The sequence below is a fragment of the Stegodyphus dumicola genome, chromosome 8 (assembly GCF_044657685.1).
Source record: "Stegodyphus dumicola isolate Sdum_Otavi_A_Nest chromosome 8, ASM4465768v1".
Lineage (NCBI taxonomy): Eukaryota > Metazoa > Arthropoda > Arachnida > Araneae > Eresidae > Stegodyphus > Stegodyphus dumicola.
The window spans coordinates 142,326,023-142,347,589 of NC_140775.1; the positions used below are offsets into that span (position 1 = coordinate 142,326,023).

At 29.9% G+C, this 21,567-nt stretch overlaps 1 protein-coding gene across 1 annotated transcript; it reads right to left on the reverse strand.

Annotated features, from left to right (window-relative positions):
- Positions 1 to 40: 40 nt before the first annotated feature.
- Positions 41 to 21,055, reverse strand: LOC118182659 (microtubule-associated protein 1 light chain 3 gamma-like). Its single transcript, XM_085822514.1, has 5 exons — positions 20,839 to 21,055; positions 19,892 to 19,947; positions 14,262 to 14,368; positions 3,140 to 3,309; positions 41 to 1,883 (listed from the first exon to the last, which is right to left on the reverse strand). Exons 1-5 carry the CDS (start codon positions 20,912 to 20,914, stop codon positions 1,822 to 1,824), a joined length of 471 nt encoding a protein of 156 aa, XP_085678640.1. The 5' UTR covers positions 20,915 to 21,055; the 3' UTR covers positions 41 to 1,821.
- Positions 21,056 to 21,567: the final 512 nt, after the last annotated feature.

The following is a 21,567-nucleotide window of genomic DNA, read 5'->3' on the forward strand; positions in this document are numbered from 1 at the left end:
ATAAATGTTGTATTGTTTTGAAATTATCAGAGCACACAACTAGACACAAGAGTTTTTTAATTTTTTTCACCTGAAAATTTACAAATATATTTTTTAGAAAATCATATGAAGTATAAAAGTAGTCACACAAAATATCTCAATAATATGCAACATAAGAGTGGAAATAAATCAAAAACCTAATAAATGACAAAAGGCACAAAAGCTTCAAGCCCTAGTCATTGCTTTAAAGCTAAAGTACTACCACTCATTTCTTAAATTTTCATGATTTTTTAGTTATTTCCAAACTTAGTTTAAATAGAATAGTTAACAGCAATAAATAACAACAGATTCAATCTTATCTCTTGATTTAACAAGCAATCTAAATATTATTAATCAAAATTTATTAGAAAATAAAGATTTTAAAGTACAAAGAATATGAAATTTTTAGAAAATCACTTTTAATTCACTGGGGGGGATGGAGTTTCAATTTACATATCAATTCAAATTTCAATATAAATTTTCACATTTCAAGGGAAAAATTTAAACATAAACTATTTTATACAAGTTTTCAAGATGTATTCACCTAGGTGAAGACATGCTTTAACATTGTAATCACATGCAAATCCTCTTTCTCCTATGAATGATTAAATGATGTACTTCAAGCAAATAAATTAGTGGTTATGACTGCAGACCTAAACTGCGTATTTCAACAGAAATAGCATTCCAAGGGATTTCAAAATATTAATCTAAGATTCAACAGAAATATAACTTGAAGCTCCCAGACTTTCCATTATTAATTGCAATCATTTTGCAAAGACATAAAACCACCAAAAGAAGCATGTAGTATGATACATAAAAATGTAGCTTGAATCATAGGCTGTTTTCTTCCAATAGTATCCATATAAATCCACCACTCTATATTTGCATTAATTCTGCTTTACATAAAAGACAAAATATTTCAAAATACAAAAATCCCATCCAAAATATCACATCAAGAAATCTCTTTCAGTATGATTTCTTGTACATCAAACATGTAATGGCACATATCTTTTATTTTCACAGTAACAGCATGCATATAAATTTATATAGAATAAGAAGAATGATTTTAAATAAGAACACAAAACTTGCTAAGTAGTAATTAAAATTATATAATATGACATAATGCTATAAATAATTTCATGGTAAACATTTCTTTCAGCTACAAATAAGTACGAACTCAGAAAATTAGGATATTTTTACCAATACGCCAGAAAACCATTATGAAATTATACTGAAAATTTAAAAACATCAATAATAACATATTTTATCTGAATGTGAAAAAAAATTCTGAACTTAAAATAATAACTATTTCAAATAATGTTCAGCCTTTTTTTAGTTGGATATAAACTAAACCCTATTAATGCACATACTGAGAAAAGCAAAATTCAAAACCATTCACGATAACATATGTATGTATGTATTTAACTATAAAAAGGACAAGGAAAATATTAAATGAACAGAATTAGTATATGAGATATAAACAATTTACAGCTGTTTCTCCTTTTTTAACTAAAATTTCACTGCAATAGTAAATAATTTAGCACAGTTAATATATTATTTTGGAAAGAAAGAAAAAAAAATAATTTTAACAGATAATTATCTAATATTTTTACTGTCAAGTTACAGAAAATTTTTATACACGCTGTTTTCTGCTCCACAGCACATACAAACATATTTAACTGAAGCACCATTTGAGCAAAGGAATCTGTTATATAAAGCCATGCAAACACTGTCTTTGGAACTTTTGCTTTTGGCAGTGGATATCACTGAAAGTCTCTTTCTTTCCAGTAGATCAAATTAAGTTCAAGGAGACAGTACAAAGAGTCTATAACCAGATCCTTCTTCACGTTGCCCTCTACTCACAGCTGAAATTAAAAATCAAGTCACTAATGTAATCATGAAAAAAATACCTTGAAATACACAAAGTACATTCAAGGAATTATCTGAAGGCAACTTATTTCACTTATTCGTAACTTTTCAAATTGCAAAGGCCACTTCATTGAATATTGCAGCTTTTTTCCACACTGCTTATCTTACCATGTCATAAATACTTTTTTTTTTTTTTTTTTTTTTTTTTGGACAATCTAGAAGACATCTTTATAGATTATTATGAAAACAAACTATAAATTACTGCATAAATTACAACAATAAATTCTGCTTTATCAGTACATTTAATTAGTATCTCTGAAGTTACTAAAAGTGTTAATAACATTACTACAGTATTTTCCTATAAATAATTTGTCACATATTTCAGATTATATATTTAAAATGCAATTAAGTAGTCGCACCCAAGGTTCAAGACTAACAGCACTTCTAGTGCTAAAAACAACTTGCTATTAATTTTTGAAATTATATTTATCTAACTCTATTTAACAAAAGTATTTTTTGTTAAATGACACTAATTAAACAACCTTATTTTAAAAAAATTAATAATAATAATAAACATGATCCTACACTTATTGCATCACTAATACATACACAGTCACACTAGATTCTAGTATGTGACAACTGAAAAGCTGCCTCTGGCTGTTTGCCTATGCTCAGTTAGACTTGTGTTGCATGCATAGCCTTGCAATGCCAATGTACAGTTTAACGAAAATTGCTAAAAAGCAAGTTAACCTCCTTAATTTCTTTTTTTAAAACAAGTGATTAATTCAAGTGAACTCAAGTAACAAATAAATTCCTACAACTGTTGAGAATGTCTGACGACCTAACTCAGCACAACTGAAGAGTCAAAGGCAGATCTTTCAATTATCATCAGCTAGACTCTTGTCACAGCCACACCTGCTTCCCCCTCCAAAGTTATCTGAGTAAAATACCAGATCAGGAAAAAACTGTTTTCCCTTTTATGACATATGTGTTATTTGCCTATTTTCTGTGTAGTCCTTTACCATGTTTTACAGATAGCTGGGTGGGAAACGTTGCGTAACTAGAAGTACAAGGTATTTTTTTCATGAAGCTTAATGCATCATTAGTGCAGCCACTATCTAGTTAGATTTTATTTGGAGCTAAGTGGCGGCCCGTTAATAAAAAAGTACCAAAAATATTTTTTACTGCCATGCACAAATAAGTGCACTCTTACCAAGTTATGAATTATTTCAAGGAAAATGGCTTTTCTTACCAGGAAGAGATGTTCCAAACATTTCTTGAGATGCATATGTTACATACAGGAATCCGTCCTCATCTTTACTTTCTAAGTACACTTCTGCAAGAGTTTTGGACATACTGGCAATACTCCTGTTGTTCATGAGCAAATAAAATGCTTGATTTTGTCCAAGATGCATACGGTTCCTAGTTTGAAATGAATTGAACACAATAATGAATATTACAAAATTTGTTTATACAATTACATTTTCCAATTAAAAATACTATTTATAATTTATAAATCATAACTATACAAGCAACATCATAGGGGCACAGTTCCGATCCTCCTAGCTGGCACAAGCCGGCCGTATGATCAAAATGTAAGTCTGGCCATAAAAAACAAACATAAGAAAAAACATATAAAGTCCAAAATCTGAATATCAGTGCCGAATTCTAATCCTATCTTTGTTTGAGTTTATAATCTTCATTATTGTCTCTGCAAATTTTTTTTCAAATTTGGATAGTTTCTTTTAAAATCTTCCTTAAAGTTCTTTCTATATTTCTCTCTTGCACTACAGGTAAGCGTAAATTCATCGACAAAGTGCCTGGCATCCTCAGACTTATCACATATTAAGCATTTATCATTATTATGTAGATGGAACCGATTAAAATAAGCCACAAAACGCCCATGATTAGTCAGTATCTGATTTATATCAACATTATTTATAATATTCATCATCTTATTTAATTTTATATTTTTCATTAACTCTTTTCCCCCTCCTCCCTTATTAGACGACTCCCAGCAAGTATTCCATACTGTATAAATCCAGTTTTGCATTTCAGCAATTGTCTTTTTTTCTTGAATCTTAGATATCAAAATTATCACTCCCACCTCCAAAACTATATATGCATAATGAACCTTTCTAAAAAGACCATGTGCAACTCCAGACAATTTTGGTTGTCTGTTGAGGTTTTCATCTGAGAAGTAATGATCAATACTGATGTATTTTTATACCGTTACTAGTAATTTTCAAAGGTGACTGTCCTAGCACGATGAGTACATTAGAAGGTTCATCGTATATGATATAATTTCATTTTGTGGTAATACTTTCCAATAAAAGTACTTACACAAAATTTCACGCCCAACATCCAGACCTCCGGCAATTTTTTCTTTTTTTTTGTAAAATTTACAAGTGGAAAATATACTAACTTTGAAAAAGCAATTATCTCTCCAATAACTAAGGTTTCTAAATAACTGAGGTCACTTTTAAATATGTGCTAGATGGAAAATCACACTGTGGCCAATGACAATAGATTGCCTGACATTCCTCAAGACATGTTTGTTTGGAGTGGGATGTTGCTAACACTGGTTTTCTTTTGTTGGCACAATAGCGGAAAAAGAGAAAGAATTAGATTCGGAAAAAATTCAGTTTACATATCAAATTACACTCTTAACATGTTGACTGACACGGCACTTTTCATATTCCGGTCCCAGAAGCCAAATCGGTTGAATCATATTATTAAAAATACTAATTATGATTCGTAACAACCATTAAAAAGTTTACAGGAAATTTTTTTTGGGGGGGGGGAGAAAAAAAAAGGTCCTACGAATTATCTCATAGTCGGCTTGTATTAGACAAAGCTCTTTGCAGAAGCCCATTACATGTTGATTCTTACAGACATGCTTCGACTTGTTGTCTCAGTACAGCTAAAACAAGCGCTAAGCGAGTAAGTAACTCTTAGCGGTGCAAAAGTGACAAGTCAAGAAACTACAAGATAACTCGTATTGGGCATCCTGAAGAAGAGCGCTAATACGAGTTATCTCGTGTTGTGCAGTCAACATGTGACTAAATTCATTAAAATTGAGCAAGCTATTTTTATTACAGCCATCTTACTGAAATTAAAGTTTGATTTCAATTTCAATGAAAAGACTTCTTAATTCTAGAGCTGAACCAGAATAAAGAAAGTGAACGCATATTTTTCTTGGTAGCAGTATTTTCTGGATTTACAGTGTTACTGGTAATTTTCAAAGGTGGTAATTTTCTAGAGGCCTTAGCTTGAAAAAACTGTTACTGCAAATTTTGGCTTAAGAAGTGCAGTTTCAAAATTAGGCAAAACAGCAACCTTATTTTGCCACAGATTTTGAATGCCATAAAAGAAGTAAATTTTCCAATTTAATGGAATTTGAGAAGCAAAGTGGAGAAAAGATAATGAATGAAGATGATAAAAGTTCTCCAGTATGATAACAAACCATAACCAGTAATCGACCAATGGATGATGAAATCTGCAATATGGTTTAAATCCAATATTGCTACAAAGAAAAACACATATTTTTCAAGAACGAAAAGAATCCAGTAAGAATTTTTGGCATGGCAATTACAGGACATGAACAATGGAACTTCTTTAACTGAACAAAAAATTATGTCTGTCTATAATTAAAGAGAAAATATTAGCACAAAAATAAAAGAGCTTAAACAACTTTAACTGAAAGAAATGCTTAATAAAACCAATCAACGTTGAGCTTTTTTGTAAATTTTGATTCCCTTAGTGTTATAAATGTTTCATTAGTTCATAACAACTACTTCATATTTTTATTTCTTAACTTCTAAATGTCATTTTACTTGATTTAAGCTGATGATCTAAGAACCAGAAATTTTCCAAATATGGAATGGTCAAAGTCTCAATGATTCCGGATCTCAGATTTTGTACTGTACAGTAGTTTAAAAAAGTGCACAGATTTAAATAGACAAAATTTAACACAGATTTAAATAGACAAAATTTAACACAGATTAAACTACAAAAATTAAGTGCAGCATTAAAGAATATATAGGATGTAAGTAACAATAACTAATAAATATGGATAATACAAAATATAATTCTAACATTCAGTATATTTTGGAAACAATCAGTACACACTGAATGAAGTAGACAACACAGCATATTAGTGCTACAACAAATGCATCCTGAATATAGATTTAAGAATGTTGAAAATCTACTTTAAAAATTGAAGAAAAGCGTTTTAAAAGCATAAGCAATTGGGACGAAACTCAAAAACATGTACAATGGTTTCTACTGTATTTAACACATAAAAAAAGGTATACTGAATTAGATGCATACATTTAAAACTAAAGATAAAAGGATCATAATATGGTAAATATAAAGATGAAGTCACACAACAGAATTAGTTTGATAATTCTTGCTGAAATTATTATACATTCAAAACTGAAGGTCTCTATTATACGTCCAAAACTGAAGGTCTCTATTATACATCCGAAACTGAAGGTCTCTGGTTAACGAGAGTACAAGTGAACTCTAATTATATTGTAAAATTATCCAGATCACTTTTTTACTGTTGAGAATAAAATCTCACTGAACTGGGTGGATACTGATGAAAAAAATTCAAGTTGCAGTATTAAAGGCAAGAGAGGTATTTGCCAATCATTTCAAAACTCAACCAAGCACCTTACGTGAGAAACTTTCTAAAGATGATTAAATCAGTTAATTTCCTATATATTCTGATGAGTCTACTGTATTTTAAAATAACTTTGCTAAAAAGTGTTTGCAAACTAGCATTATAATAAGAGTTTTATAATGCGTATGTGCTTTAATACTTTTGAGAGAAAATAGCATTAGTGCAATTCGGGATTAAGAAAGTGCAATTTGTTGCTGATAGTTACAAGCATGCATGAAAATGTTTATTCATTCAAAACCCACAAGTTATTTAATATATACATATAAAAGCAATTTAATATAATTTTTACTTATTAAACTATTTAATAATTTTGTAATTTATTGTAACATATAATTAAATAAATTGTAAAATTCTCTTTTATTATTTTATTTAAAAAAATATACATTAACGTACTGGAAAATTCATTTTTTACACTTTCTGGCAGCTACAGTTCAGCAGTTGCTGCTAATGCCTCAAACACATTACCAAGATCAGCTTAATGCTTAAACATGAGCTCTGCTGGGTAGGTCATCAGGTGATGGTGACTTGTACACACCCATGGTTTTTGTTCCGCCATTTCGCCGATTCCCACAAAGATTCAACTTCCTGAGTACAAACTCAAGTCATGAATTTACAAAATTATGGTTCACCATAATGGGTTAGAAACCAGATTCCTCAAGTTTTTCATTTTCATAACTGTTCGATCAATTTGTATATAATGGAGGTTCTCAGCAAGGGGATAATTGCCTGTTAAGCACTTAGTTTTAATTTATGAATGTACGAGGGCTGTTCAATAAGTAATAAGACTAAAATTATAAAAAACACAGAATACCTTTAATCGTCATAATTTACATGGTCTTTTTCAAAATAACTACAGCGGCATGCAATGCATTAATCCCAATGTTCTGTCCACTTCTGAAAAACATGTAAAAGTCTGTTTTTTGAGAGCTTTTTCAAAACTATCTCCACAGCCTTTACACATTCTTTGTTGCTTGCAAAATGTTTGCCTCATAATGGTTTTTTAAGTTCAGGAGACAGCTAGATATCGCATGGAGCGACAACAGGACTGTATGGAGGGTGCGGTAAAATATCTACATTGTTCTGCTGCAAAACATTCTGTACGCAATGAGCAATATATGGCCAGGCATTGTCATGATGCAATAGGAAGCCATTTCAGAGCAATGGACATTTCCTTTGAACATTCTGTACCATTGTTCGTAGGACATTCGCGTAGTACGAGCTGTTTACAGTATTACCGGGTTCGACAGCATGTTGATACACAATTCCTTCATAATCAAAAAAATTATAGTCATAATTTTACCAGCTTATTTCACAGTTTTTGCTTTCTTGGGAGTAGGCGAATACAGATGCTTCCATTCACTACTTTGTTATTTCATGGTTTCTTTTCTATGCCACAGAAATTAACATTCCGATGAGTGGTTTCGCAGCAGTAAAATTAGTCTTATTGAACAGCCTATGTAAAAACTACTTTTATTCAAGCTTTTTACTAGCAGCACTTTGTTTGTTACTTTTTTCTACCAGCACTTTGCTGTTTAACAATGTTCATTGTTTTTTTAGTATGAATTTCTGTCGTTATTTTTTTATTTTTAATTCTTTGAAATTTATTTTAGTTTATTTTGTTGATTAGTGCACAATGTTTAGATTGTGCAATTCATAGATGTTTTTTAAAGTTTAAACACAACGCTGTGTACATGATATTATATTAATTTATTAAAGAGAGGTGTGTGTAGTTTGTAGATTCCTTTGCTGCCTAGATTGTTCAATTCGTAGATATTTTTTTCAAGTTTAAACAGAATGCTGTGTACATGGTATTATTCTTTGAAATTTATTGTTGTTATGTTAATTTATTAAAGCAAGGTGTGCATAGTTTGTAGATTCCTTCACTGCCTAGATTGTACAATTTGTATTGTTGTTATGTTAATTTATTTAAGTGTGCGTAGTTCATAGATTCCTTCGCTGCAAAAATTGTGCAATTCTGTGATTTTTTTTTTAAGTTAAAACATATTGCTGTGTACATGATTTCTTGTCAAATATTTTTGGTTAGAAACTTTATGTTTCGGCTATCTAAATTTTTTGTTTTGGATTTTTAGCTTAACCCCGTTTAAAAACCGGACATTTTAGGCTTAAAGTTCGAAAATGTAGACAAAATATTTAGATAGTAATATGGCACCAAGGGGTTTCCCGCCAAAAATATTTGGCAAGAAATTTGTCACCATGCAAGGGCGTATATGAGTAGTTCCCTAAATTTACATAAATGTGTACATATTTTTCGAGTTTTGGAAAGGAGGGAGGAATTATTGTCTAGCAATGGTGAAAGGGGTGCATGAAGCAAAAGAAGGTTGAGTGCTACTGGTATATATCCATGACCCCTCACTTATGTGTTCTTATATGCTCTCCATAAGTATTCTCACATTTGTGCATTGCATTTTTAAAAAGCACTTAAAATCCACAGCTGCGGCATATTTATTTTTTCATTTTACGAAGAACCATTCACCAATTTTCATTATTTTATCAATTCCTTTATTTTTATTTATTTATTTATGTTTTGTTATAAATTTATTCCAGTTGAGGACTGCCGTTTTCCCCATGTTTAACTGCTTGCTGCATCATCAGATTAATACAAACTACTCACTCCAACAATAAAAAAATGCAGTAATGTAAGAAAGGACATTTGAAATCAACTAAAGCAATTCTGAGCATGAAGGCCATTTTTCTTTGAACAGCTACTGATATTGCATCACTAAATTGTTTCTTTTCTAGCAAACAGAGAATTACACATTCATGCTATTTTAAAAAATTATCTTGCTTGGAAGAAAATACATTTTCTTCTGGGGGAAGAAGCTACAGCATCTTTTTCACTTTATGATAATTAGCAGGTTGAAAATTATCAGCATTATCAGCAAAAAAAGCTATATTTTAAAAGCAGAAAACTTTACTAGCCAAAGAAACATCAATTACAAGCATGCATGAAAAACCATTGTATTTTAAAAGTGAAAGAAATGCACAGATCATGCTAAATCAACATTCTAGCCAAGGCTGCTACATAGGGCTAGTAACCATTTATTACCTTCTTTAAATTTCAGAAATTCATTAAAAAATTGCACAAATGCAAGAAAAAAGAATTCTAAAACATCACAAATGGAAATCAAAATGTTTTATCCTAATATCTTTTCTAAAAAATATGATGTGTACACCACATGACTTCCTTGCATTGGAATATTAAATTATATGCATTTTTTCTTGCATTTCATTTAAACTTATTGGATTGAATTAAATATACTTCCCCGACAGCGCATAAACCACAATAGAACAAATGCATTCTTTGAAATTCACTCTAGTATTTGTTTACCATAGCAACACTCTGGCGCTAGATTCACTTAACAGTATTAATAATTATATAACAGTTAACTTATATAATAATTATATAATGGAAACAAAATTAACTGTTATATTTCTTTCATATTATAACCATAATGCACAAAATTTATATCATTTAAAGAATAGAATGATCTAATCGTTGCCACATGTTCTATTCAAATACTATAATAAAGCTAGAATGATGTATAAAAGAAATTAAGCAAACAAAACAAAAAAGAAACAGTTTTTCACATTTCAGATTGTGTATTTCTCATTTAATTAATTCAGTTTTCACTTCGCGAGAAAACAAAAATACATAAAAACTCAAAATATCTATATTAAAAATTACGAAGTAACTCTTAAACACTTATTTCCTCGAAAAAATTCCAGAAAGAATTAAGCATGATTTAATTGGCAATAATAAATGAATGCGTTATCTTTGTTGTTGTGAAGCTAAGTTTCTCAGATTGGCAACAAATCCACTAGTCTCCTGTTTCAAATGTAAACATCAATGGCCGCCATTAAAAAAGGGCTTAGCGGCACATAGACAACTTTAAAATTGTTGATAATTCTAAAAATATTGCATACAGATTTACTAAAGGCATAAAAACCTTAACCGGAAGATAAAAACAACATAATACAATCATTTTTAAAGCAAAAAACGTACAATTTACAAACATATAAGAGTAAAGAAACTGAGATCACTGAGCCTGGTAACAGAGTGGATATATATATAAATATATATATACGTTTGGTGCGGCCGATTGCAACCAAAATACGAGGTGCACATCTACATGTTATAGCAGTCCTATATACAAAATTTCAATGTTCTGAGGCTACTCGTTTTTGAGTTATGCGAGATACGTACATACGCACGTTTGCATGTACATACGTTCGTACAGACGCCACGAAAAATTCTCTTCAGAATTCATTTTAAAGCAGTTTTATATTTTTTTTGAAGGAAAAGAGTATTTTATTCTGTCCTTACGTACAGATATCACGCAAAAACATTGTTAAATTGCATTCGACAGCGGTCAAAATGGATATTTTCGTTGAAATATGCTGCCCGAAACTTTTCACGGTTACAATACTTCCTTTTTACTTCGTACAAGGAAGTAAAAATGAAATTAAATATGTAGTATAATTTTTATTACCTGTGTGCGGATTATCCATGCGTGGCAGTGAGTAATAAACACATGCAAGTCAGAGCATACTCTAGAAACTGTTGAATTGCGTCTACGTTTAGTTACAATTTCTGAACGTGCATAGTTGAAATATCTAATTACAAAGAATTTGAGAAAATAAATGAAGTTGTATGACAAAAAATTGAAAATATAAACTCTTTAAAAATGTTGACCATGAAAACATCAAGGAATGGTTCTACAGCGATTCAACTGAGCTGGGTTTCCACTGCTTAAGTGATGTGGATATTATTTCAACGTCACAAGAACAGAAGATGCAAAAAGTAATACTGAATAGGTAAAGAAGATACATTAGTATCAGACAGCAATGACTTCTGTACAGTTGATTTCTATTGGACTTCATTATCGACCAAAAGAGATTTGAATACAGCAATAAAAAGATATTTGAAAAATGCACAGTAAAATTCGAGAATTATTTAAATGTTCTCAAAAACAAAGTAAAATAACTCATTTGTTTTCCTGGAAATAAACACATACAACATGCACACAAATTGATAGCTTGGATTATCTGCATTTTTTTAATCTAGAGTACACTGTATTGCTCTTAGAGTGATAGGGTTATATTTGCTAAAAACCTGACACAAAATTTACAAATGCTCAAATCAAAATTTCTGTAGATCATTTGATTTTAAAATACCAAAATAATGATAAATCAACAACCCTGGTGACACACAAAATAATTCATATTCATAAAAGGAATAACTTCTGCTTTTGAGATAAAAAAGCAAATGAATTCAATAATAGCTTGAACACAGATTTGATGAAAAGTCCTCATACTGGCAAAAATGTTGACACCTTTAATAAAAAAATAATTTTTTATGTAAAATTGTAAAGAAAATTTTTCATAAAAAATATGAAAAATATATAAAAGCTGGGAGTAACGTAACAATATGGAACCATATTCACTTTGACAAATACTATGTTTTTCAAAAATACGACACCATTATGAATGCATAGTAATCTGAATATTGTAGCTCCATTTCGTCCAACTGACAGCATGATCCTTGTGGTGTGCAAATAAGTACAGTCAAAAGTCGTTAATCCGGACTCGTCGGGACTTCGGCAATTCCGGATTATAGATCATCAGTTTAAATCTGGTACGATGGCATGCAGAAATTATAAAATTAAAAATATGAAACCGTAATATATGAAATAAAGAACAATTATGATCTAAAGGGTATCAAAATTTACACAAAAAAAAAAAAAAAAAAAAGCTTAATACTTATTTGTTTACTTTATTAAACATTTCTTTCAATGTAAGTTGCTTAAGTTGCTTCGTTTTTTATGTGATAATACATTCTCTTTAATTCTATAAACAGACATAAGTTTAGATAAACAAAGAATATGCCTTTATCCATTTTGTGCAGCAATTCTACTTTTTGTTTAATGAACTTTGAAACATACTTTCGCTTTGTAGATCCTTTACATATTAATAAATATATATCAGAAATTCTACTTGACATAATCGAAAGTTCAAGCTTACTTTTATAAAATTGCTTTAACAATCTGCAAAAAATAATAAGCCGGATCCAATTCAAAGATTAAGGAACAACGCAATCTGCAACATTAACTGAAATAGATGATTAGATAATTTTAGCTTAGCTTATGACGTCCGTTATACATTAAACGCGCACTCTTAAACGTAATTTGCGAACGCGCACAAGCATGTTCGCAGCCGTAAAGGTCTTACGCGCATGCGTCAACGCGACGCAATTTCTGCGCATGCGTCAACGAGATGCATGCGCAGAAAGTTTGTAGCTTTCAGGTCCGGATTATGGGTGTCCGAATTAACGACTTTTGACAGTACTGTTTTTTACACCTTCAATGATATTGAATTACTCCTGAATTCTCTCTATCAATAACCCATCATCATTTTTTTTTTTTTTTCTATTTTAATGGACATAACTGATATTAATAGTTAATTCCAAATCTATCCAGAAATCTCTCCCATAATCTAATACAAATTCTTACAGTCACAGCCAGTACTTACAATTCAGCATTATATAAACATTCTTAGTCATTCACTTTATTCAATTTATGATTCTACATATTTGCAACAAATTCTTTCCCATTTCCTCAACAAGACTCTGAAATTTCAGATATGCTTATCTGAATAGATCAGATTTACATTACCACTACTTAATTAGCAGGTTACTTAGTTAAGCCATTTATAAATTATTTTTTCTTTCTGTAAGCCATGTATTATTTTAAATAAGTTGTGGTTTTGCATTATAAACCAAATACTGTCTAGTAAAAATATTTTATCATGTTTTATAAAATAAAACACAGACCATATGATTTATCAACTCAAACTAATATGAAAGCCATGAAAGACATCAATAACACAAAAATGCTTCTTTTGTTAAAGTAAAGAAATTTCTTTTCAAACACCTGGCTTCAAAACCATATGCAGTCTCCCAGTATGTGCTTAGAATAGATAAGAATAATTATAATCCAAAAGAACTATTGGTAATGATGTAGTATGCTATCTACTGCTTTTAGTCATTTCTTAGATGGTGCCATTAAAATGCTATTTTGAAATTAAAATGCATGATAAAATAGTGGGAAAAGAAATGATTGAAAACAAACAACAATATTATTGCCACTATCTAAAAACAACTAACTAAAAATGGTATATCACACACTAGATGATTATCAAATGATCTACATACAAAAGAGCAACTAAATGTAATGTTTAGTTATTTCATCACAATTTAGTATACAGAAATAATTTAAAATAAAATTATATGCATCACCATTATTTTTATTTGGCATTCAGAAGTCATAGTAATATAATTTACTAAATTAAAATATGTAATTAAATCTTAGATCTTTCAATATTTGATTTTCCCATCTGTTCAAATTTCATGACTTTAAAAAATAGTTCAGCTGCCCCAGCAGACTGAATCATATATTCTAATTGGGTTTTATAAAAACTGCACAACACTCATCCCAGAAATGCATTAGATAATACAAACAAATACAGAATAAATATTTTAAATATAAGAACTACCACATAGATACAAAGAAACATATAAAGAAATAAAGAACAAACATACAAAGAAAATATAAGAACTACCACAATTATTTTTTTTTATTTTAAATAAATAGGTGAGCAAAATACTTACCTGATAATTGTGAGAAACTGAGAGACAGTAAGCTCTTGTGGAACTAAAAATTTTGTTTTATCCAGCAATGGTAATTGGGATTCCTTTGGATATCTTTCAACGATCACCTTTTAAAAAAAATTTAACTCAAGTAAACAAAATAATTTTAGCTGACAAACTCGTATCCTTTAAATATTTATAATTTCCACAGGAAAAAAAATAAAATAAAATAAAATATGATGTGTACACCACATGACTTCCTTGTACGAAATATTAAATTAGCATTTTTTCTTGCATTTCATTTAAACTTATTGAATTGAATTAAATCTACTTTGTCGATAGCGCATAAACCACAATAGAATAAATGCATGCTTTAAAATTCACTATATTTGTTTACCATAGTAACACTCTGGTGCTAGGTTCACTTAACAGCATTATATTTCGTTGATATTATAATTCAGAATGCACAACATTTATATCATTGGAAGAAAAAATAGAAATAATTTAAAAATAAAATTCAAAAATAATAGAACTTGAATGCATTTTGCTTTCCAAGTTTCTTGGAAATGCTATCGGGTATTCATTAAGAATATTTATACATTTACACTATTCCACATTATTTTAGAATAATACTAAATTTCTTATTCGAAAGACAGTGAAGCACCCTCAAACCATAACACCTCTACTTCATGAGTAATACAGTAAAAAGTCTTTAATCTGGACTCTTGGGGACTTCGGCGATTCCGGATTATAGATCATCAGTTTAAATCTGGCAAGATGGCATGCAGAAATTATAAAATTAAAAATATGAAACAGTAATTTATGAAATAAAGAGCAATTATGATCTAAAGGGTATCAAAATTTACAAAAAAAAAAAAGCTTAATATTTATTTGTTTACTTTATTAAACATTTATTTCAACGCGCGCATGCGTAAATCATACATTACGCATAGTCGAAATTAGAAAATTGCAACCAGAAAACTATTTGATGTGTATTCGTGCTATTTATAATGATGAGGAACTTGATTTAAATCATATCAAAGACGGAGTACATCGAGATGAAATGCTACATTTAGTAAGGAATTATAAGCCGAATAAAATAAAAACATTTGCTCTTAGTGTAACTAAACAAGAGATTATGTCTGTCTACAGAATTAAAGAGAGAGTATTAGCACACATGCACGAAAAAAGAAAAAAAAAAAAGAAGGAACTTGCATTGAAAAAATGTTTAATGAGGTGAATAAATAAATATTAAACTTTTTTTTGTAAATTTTGATATTCTTTAGATCATAAATACTTCATTATTTCATAAATCATGATTTCATATTTTTAATTTTATAATTTTTACATGCCATCTTACTAGATTTAAACTGATGATCTATTATCCGGAAAAATCCCAAACCCGGAATCGCCGAAGTCCCGATGTGTCCGGATTTCGGACTTTGTATTGTGTTTTTTTAATTATGTTTTGGATGCCATTTTACTACGGGGCGCGTTGTATGTAAACAGGAATGGAGCCAAAAAAATCACCAATTTTCGCCAAAGGATACCCTGAAATTTATTTTTACCCTTTCTTTACTCAATTAAGAATCGGTATTTGACCAGCTTTGTTTTTGCACTTCGTAAAAAAGCTATTTCTACTATTTTGTTAAGCTCCGAGATTTTACTCAAAACTCAGTTTAGAATGCTACGAGCATAAACTTCTCACACGTAATTGTTCAAATCTATAGCCATTTTGTTGGTCATATTCAGTATAAAAATTTACAAAAAAAAAAAAAACAAGCTTAATATTTATTTGTTTACTTTATTAAACATTTCTTTCAATGTAAGTTGCTTGCGTCATTTTTTGTTCTAATACTTTCTCTTTAATTCTATAAACAGACATAATTTCTTGTTCAGTTACCGAATTCCACCTACTGGAAGCGGTATTTTCTGGATCTAGAAAAATACTACAGATTTCGCTATCCGTTAACTGATTGATGATTGAGGCATTGTCGTCGCAATGAAAAACCTCTGTTATATCATCTTCATTTATTACCGCTTTTCCACATTTCTTTACAAAATCCCATAACTGGAAAATTTCACCTTTAGTTAGCGATGTCCGAAAACCTTCACATTCGCGGCTATCATCTTCATCGTCTTCACAGTGAAATATGGCAGCTGGCCATAAATTATGCCAAGCTTTTTTTAACATATCTGGAGACACATCCTCCCAACGTGAATGTGCTTGCTTAAACGTACATGCGTAAAGCACACCAAAAAAAAGTTTGTGGCTTTGAGGTCCGGATTATAAATCACTCCAGATAATGGACGTTCAGATTACAAACTTTGTACTGTAGTAATTGAATAATAAAGAGCATGGTAACCTTTTAGTTTGACATTACGCTTGGCGATGATTACAGATTGAAGTTCAATGCGCTAAGAAATGTTGACGAAGAAAAATTTAACAAAAATATCTTTCCATATGCTAAAAGTAGATTTTGTTAATGATATTCATAGGACAAAAGATTAAATTTAGTGCTATTTGAAATTAAGAATAACCCATTTGTTATTCACATAAACCCAGAACCAGCGGCAGGGCTCATATGGCCGCACTGGGCGGCAGAATGGAAGGAAGACAAAGGGAGCACTTGGTAGCAGAATTTATGAACCACAGAGACTGCATCAGGCGGTAAGATATCTAACACCGGCCCTCAATAAGCCTTAAGCAAATGTGGGAATTAACTTATTCAGGACTCAGATAAGCATGTGCAAGAAATAGACATAAGTATAATAAATAACTAAACTAATACAATTCAGGCTTAACTGTCTCAGTGTGCAACAGAAACAGGATAAAATTTAGCGGAACAACTTGTCTTTAACGCTAATCTCGTGATACATAGCCAAATATGTATAGTGAATGACAGTTATATTTTATAATGATAGCCATGAATTTTAAAGGTTTTCGAATATCGTAAATCAAAGGTGAAATTTTCCAATTAATGGATTCTGTAAAGAAATGTAGAGAAGTGGTAATAAATGAAGATGATATAAAAGAAGTTTTTCATTGTGATGACGATGCTCTTCAATCATCAGACAATAAATGGATAGCAAAATCTGGAGTATGGTTCTATATCCAGAAAATACCGCTACTGATAGTGAAGAAAGTGAGAGAGAAATCACTGAAAACGAAAAAATTTTGATTGATAAGTTAGTCAGGATTTTCGAACTGCAGTTACAGGACTTCAACAATGTAACTAAACAAAAAATATGTCTGTTTACAGAATAAAAGAGAAGGTATTAGCACAAAAAACAGAGCAACTTAAACAACTTACATTGAAACAAATGTTTAATAAGGTAAAAAAATAAATATTAAGCTTTTTTTTTTTTTTTTTTTTTTTGTAAATTTTGATACCCTTTAGATCATAAATACTTCATTATTTCATAAATCACAATTTCATATTTTTAATTTTATAATTTCTACATGCCATCTTATTAGATTTAAACTGATGAGTTAATATCCGGAAAAATCCCAAATCCAGAATCGTAGAAGTCCTGACGAGTCTGGATCTCGGACTTTGTATTGCAATTGTTTTTCAAAAGTTTTTCACTGTGCAAGAAAAAAATACGGTTACAGTAGTTAATTTATATTTTTGGTCATAAAAATAAAACCTGGTTTACCTAAAAGCAATTGAGTTTATATCAAACAAAAGAGCAGATGCCACGAGTGTATCATCTCTCTTATTTATAATTTGCGCAGAATGAGACAGCTCAATGACAGTTCACGGTTAATAACATAAGTATTAATTTTTTTTTATTTATGTAATATTATGTTTCAAACAACAGGATAGTTTTCATTTTATTTTACTTTTTTTTAGGATACATGTCACTATTTTTGACATAAACCAATGCAACTCCTGAAATCAAGCAACACAGAATAAATGCAGTTGTTATTAAAAATTATATTTATTTTGCATGCAGGATAATTTGTACAATGATCTAATTTAAATGAACAAGCAAAGAATAATGTCCTACAAAATATCCCTTTTCCTTTTGCTAAATATAATTTTAGTCCAATAATTTTCTTTACTACACTTAAGTTACTTTAAACTAAAATCATGCTTCAATTATTAGTGGTAAAACTTCATAACAATAATAAGAAAAACGTTATTTAGTGAATTAATATAACATTTTTAAACTAGCTTATTAATACACAATCATTTAACCCTTTCATGGGCGGTGTGACGCCCACCTTTTTTTATCTCCCAGATAAAAGCTGCAAAATTCCATTTAAAATATATACAATTATGCCTTTTAGCTCTCTAAATATATAACAGGTGGCAACACAAGTATTCATTCATGGAAAGAATGTAAAAAAAATTTTTTTTTTTGGCAGGTCTAATTTTGAAGCTTTTTTTTTTTTTTTTTTTTTTCCCTAATGAAATTTGAATTGTCTGAACAACAACGTTTGGTGTTAGAATGAATATTTTTATGCGAAAGTTTCCTTTTCTAAAAAAATTAATATTTGAATTCATACATAACTTGATTATTCATATATAAATTAATTGAAATTAAAAGGTGGGACCAAATACGTCCCACCCTGCATGTAGGAATTTCTGCTACTAGATGACAGTACCGTTCAAATATTTTAAAATTCATGTATCATGTTAGTTTCATATGTTGATAATGCAAATTTATATTATATAATAAATTGCAGAAATGTTTAAAACTTGAAAAATATTTAGTATTTTTTCCAAACGAAATGAAAATACAACTCTCTAACATGAAAGGTCATTGAATACTGAATGGATATGCGAGAGCGATTCACCATAGAAAAATATCCTAAGCAGAGGAAAGAGAGGTGAAATGTAAATAAACATGATGGCCTTCTAAATATCTTCTTTTTCAAACCTGTAGCAAAAATCTTCTTTGTTTCAAATCTATTATGAAATCATTAAAAAATATCCAAAAAGTCGTATAGAGAGCGATTTTTTAAAAATATTTTTTATTTTGTGAATATGATCAATATTTTCTAGATAATTATATTCAAAAACGTTTTTTATATCTTGCATTTTCATTTGGTTGCTAAAACTAGCACTTTAAAGCATGTTAGGAGAATTTACGCTGAGGCAAAGATGCCATTTTACAAGGAAAGTGCAAAATCCCCCACTGCTTGGTGCATTTTTAAGAATTGCACATACTTGGTATCCATGTACACATCGACCTATTTTCACTTAAAACGAATATCTCAGAATTGCACAAAAATGGCATTGCGTACTCCCTTTGTCTATGTACCCATTGACTTATTTTCACTTAAAAAGTCAAAGAAAATTGACAAAAAATCTAACTCTTGTAAAAAGCAGCAAGCAAATAAGTGGGCGATTCTGCACTTTACCCCCCATTTTACAGCTTTAGGTGTGCGGTGGGACAAGCGGTATCCATGTCATGAATTACCTTAAAGGTTTATCCTTTTTTTTCCCCCATGAAATAACCTTGTATTAGGGGATAGTTATTTATGTGTAAAGTTATTTTTTTCCCCAAAAAAAATTTTTTTATGCTCCAAACCTCAAAGGGTTAAACTCTTTATTCATTTACAAGAATAGTGATAAGAGAAATATATAATTTACTAATGAAGAAAAATAATAATTCAAAGCTTTTATTTTGATACATACTGGAATTTTTGTTGGGAACTTTGTTCTAATGTTTTCTACTTCCTCTTTTCTTGTAGCTAAAAACAAATGTAGTACATGTTATGAATATAAAAAATTACAATTACATTATTCAGAATATAATATTAATAAATAAACAGCACATATATTTTTAAATTATACTGAGAAATTTATACAAAGCTTTAAAAAAGCACAAAGTATAAAAATTTTGTAAAAAATCTTAAATATACAGAAATAGTAAGCAAAAGTGTCAATAATAACCATTTATCTAATATAACAAGTAGTTAATTAAATAAGTAGCATGTTTTAATAAATTAGCATAATACTACTTCAAATGCAGACCACATCAAAAAAATATTGTTATGGATACAAAATGACTAATGAAAAATAAATCTACATAAAACAAGAATTTTTATTATTAATTTAAAATAATTTGAATGTAAATATAGTTTCATTTATTACATGATTATCTAGCAAATTAAATATAGATAATTTTAAACTCAAGATATTTTGTTCAACTTAAAATTCAAAATTATTATTTTTAATAATAAATGCAAAAGTTTTATAGGCTACACGAAACAACACATTCAAATGAAAGTAAAATCGAATATTTATTTCGCAAAAATTCTAGGATCAAAACAACTTACAAAATGATAACCATAACAATTAATTCCTTCAAAATTCAGCTCTAAATTTTGTAACGATAATTTGCAAAATCGATACTGAGCGACATATTACATACCTCAAGAATAAACGCGGGAAATGTTCCCCCCACCCGGCGGTAACGAAAAAACAACACAACCTGACACGAAAATGAAATACACCACAGATCCAAAATAAATCTTTCCTCCCATTCATACGTACAACGCATAATAATAAATACACAGAATTACAAACTTCAAAGAATATTTACATACACTGAAAGGGAAAGTGCCAAGCCCACAACTTACCTAGAGATTTCCTCTGTTTGAAAGTACCCATTGCATTGATATGTTTTTCGGAATTTTCGGCAAATAATTTATGCATAACGAATTTTGATTGGCAAGCTAAATCTCAAAACGAGACTTCAACACCCGTCCACTAGAAAAAGAAAAGAAACTAATCTAACATGTGACAGCTCAATACGCAACAAACATTAACTTACGCAACGTCACGTTTTGGGGTCAAGTATACTGCCAGATGCAGGGGAAAATTCAAATACAAGTTTCGAAATTCTCTACCCTTTATGGAAGAATCTGTCTGATATCTGAGACCCGACGAAGGAGGCTTACCCGGATATTTACCGGCCTCAGGGCAAATACTCTCGACACACGAGTGCTATTGACGAATGAAGGGTTATTGTAATTGGCTATTTATCGCCATACTGGTTATTTTTTGTTATCATACTTTTATGTATGTTGTAATTGGCATGTGAATGGGTTTGGGGAAGTTTTTATAAAATATTTACGACTCTTCTCTTTAGTGGTATAGTTTGTAGCAAGAACTTAAGATTATCATTATACATACGCGTGCATTAAAACTAATCAGTCTGCTCAAAAAATGCATTAGATATGTGATTTTACTCATGCATTATTTCTTCGTACATACACAAATAGAAATATATATTTCTGGCATATATGTATATAATATTTGGAGTGTGCAGTAGTTTTTAAAATGTATGAAATCAGATTGAAATCTGT

Excerpts from the sequence above, each read along its gene's own strand:
- LOC118182659 (XM_085822514.1), bottom strand. The coding sequence starts at position 20,914 with ATGCATAAATTATTTGCCGAAAATTCCGAAAAACATATCAATGCAATG. Across the intron at positions 14,369-19,891 it reads AGTTCCCAACAAAAATTCCA|GTGATCGTTGAAAGATATCC; the intron begins GTATGTATCAAA and ends TTTTTTTAAAAG. Across the intron at positions 3,310-14,261 it reads CAGTTTCTCACAATTATCAG|GAACCGTATGCATCTTGGAC; the intron begins GTAAGTATTTTG and ends ATTTCAAACTAG.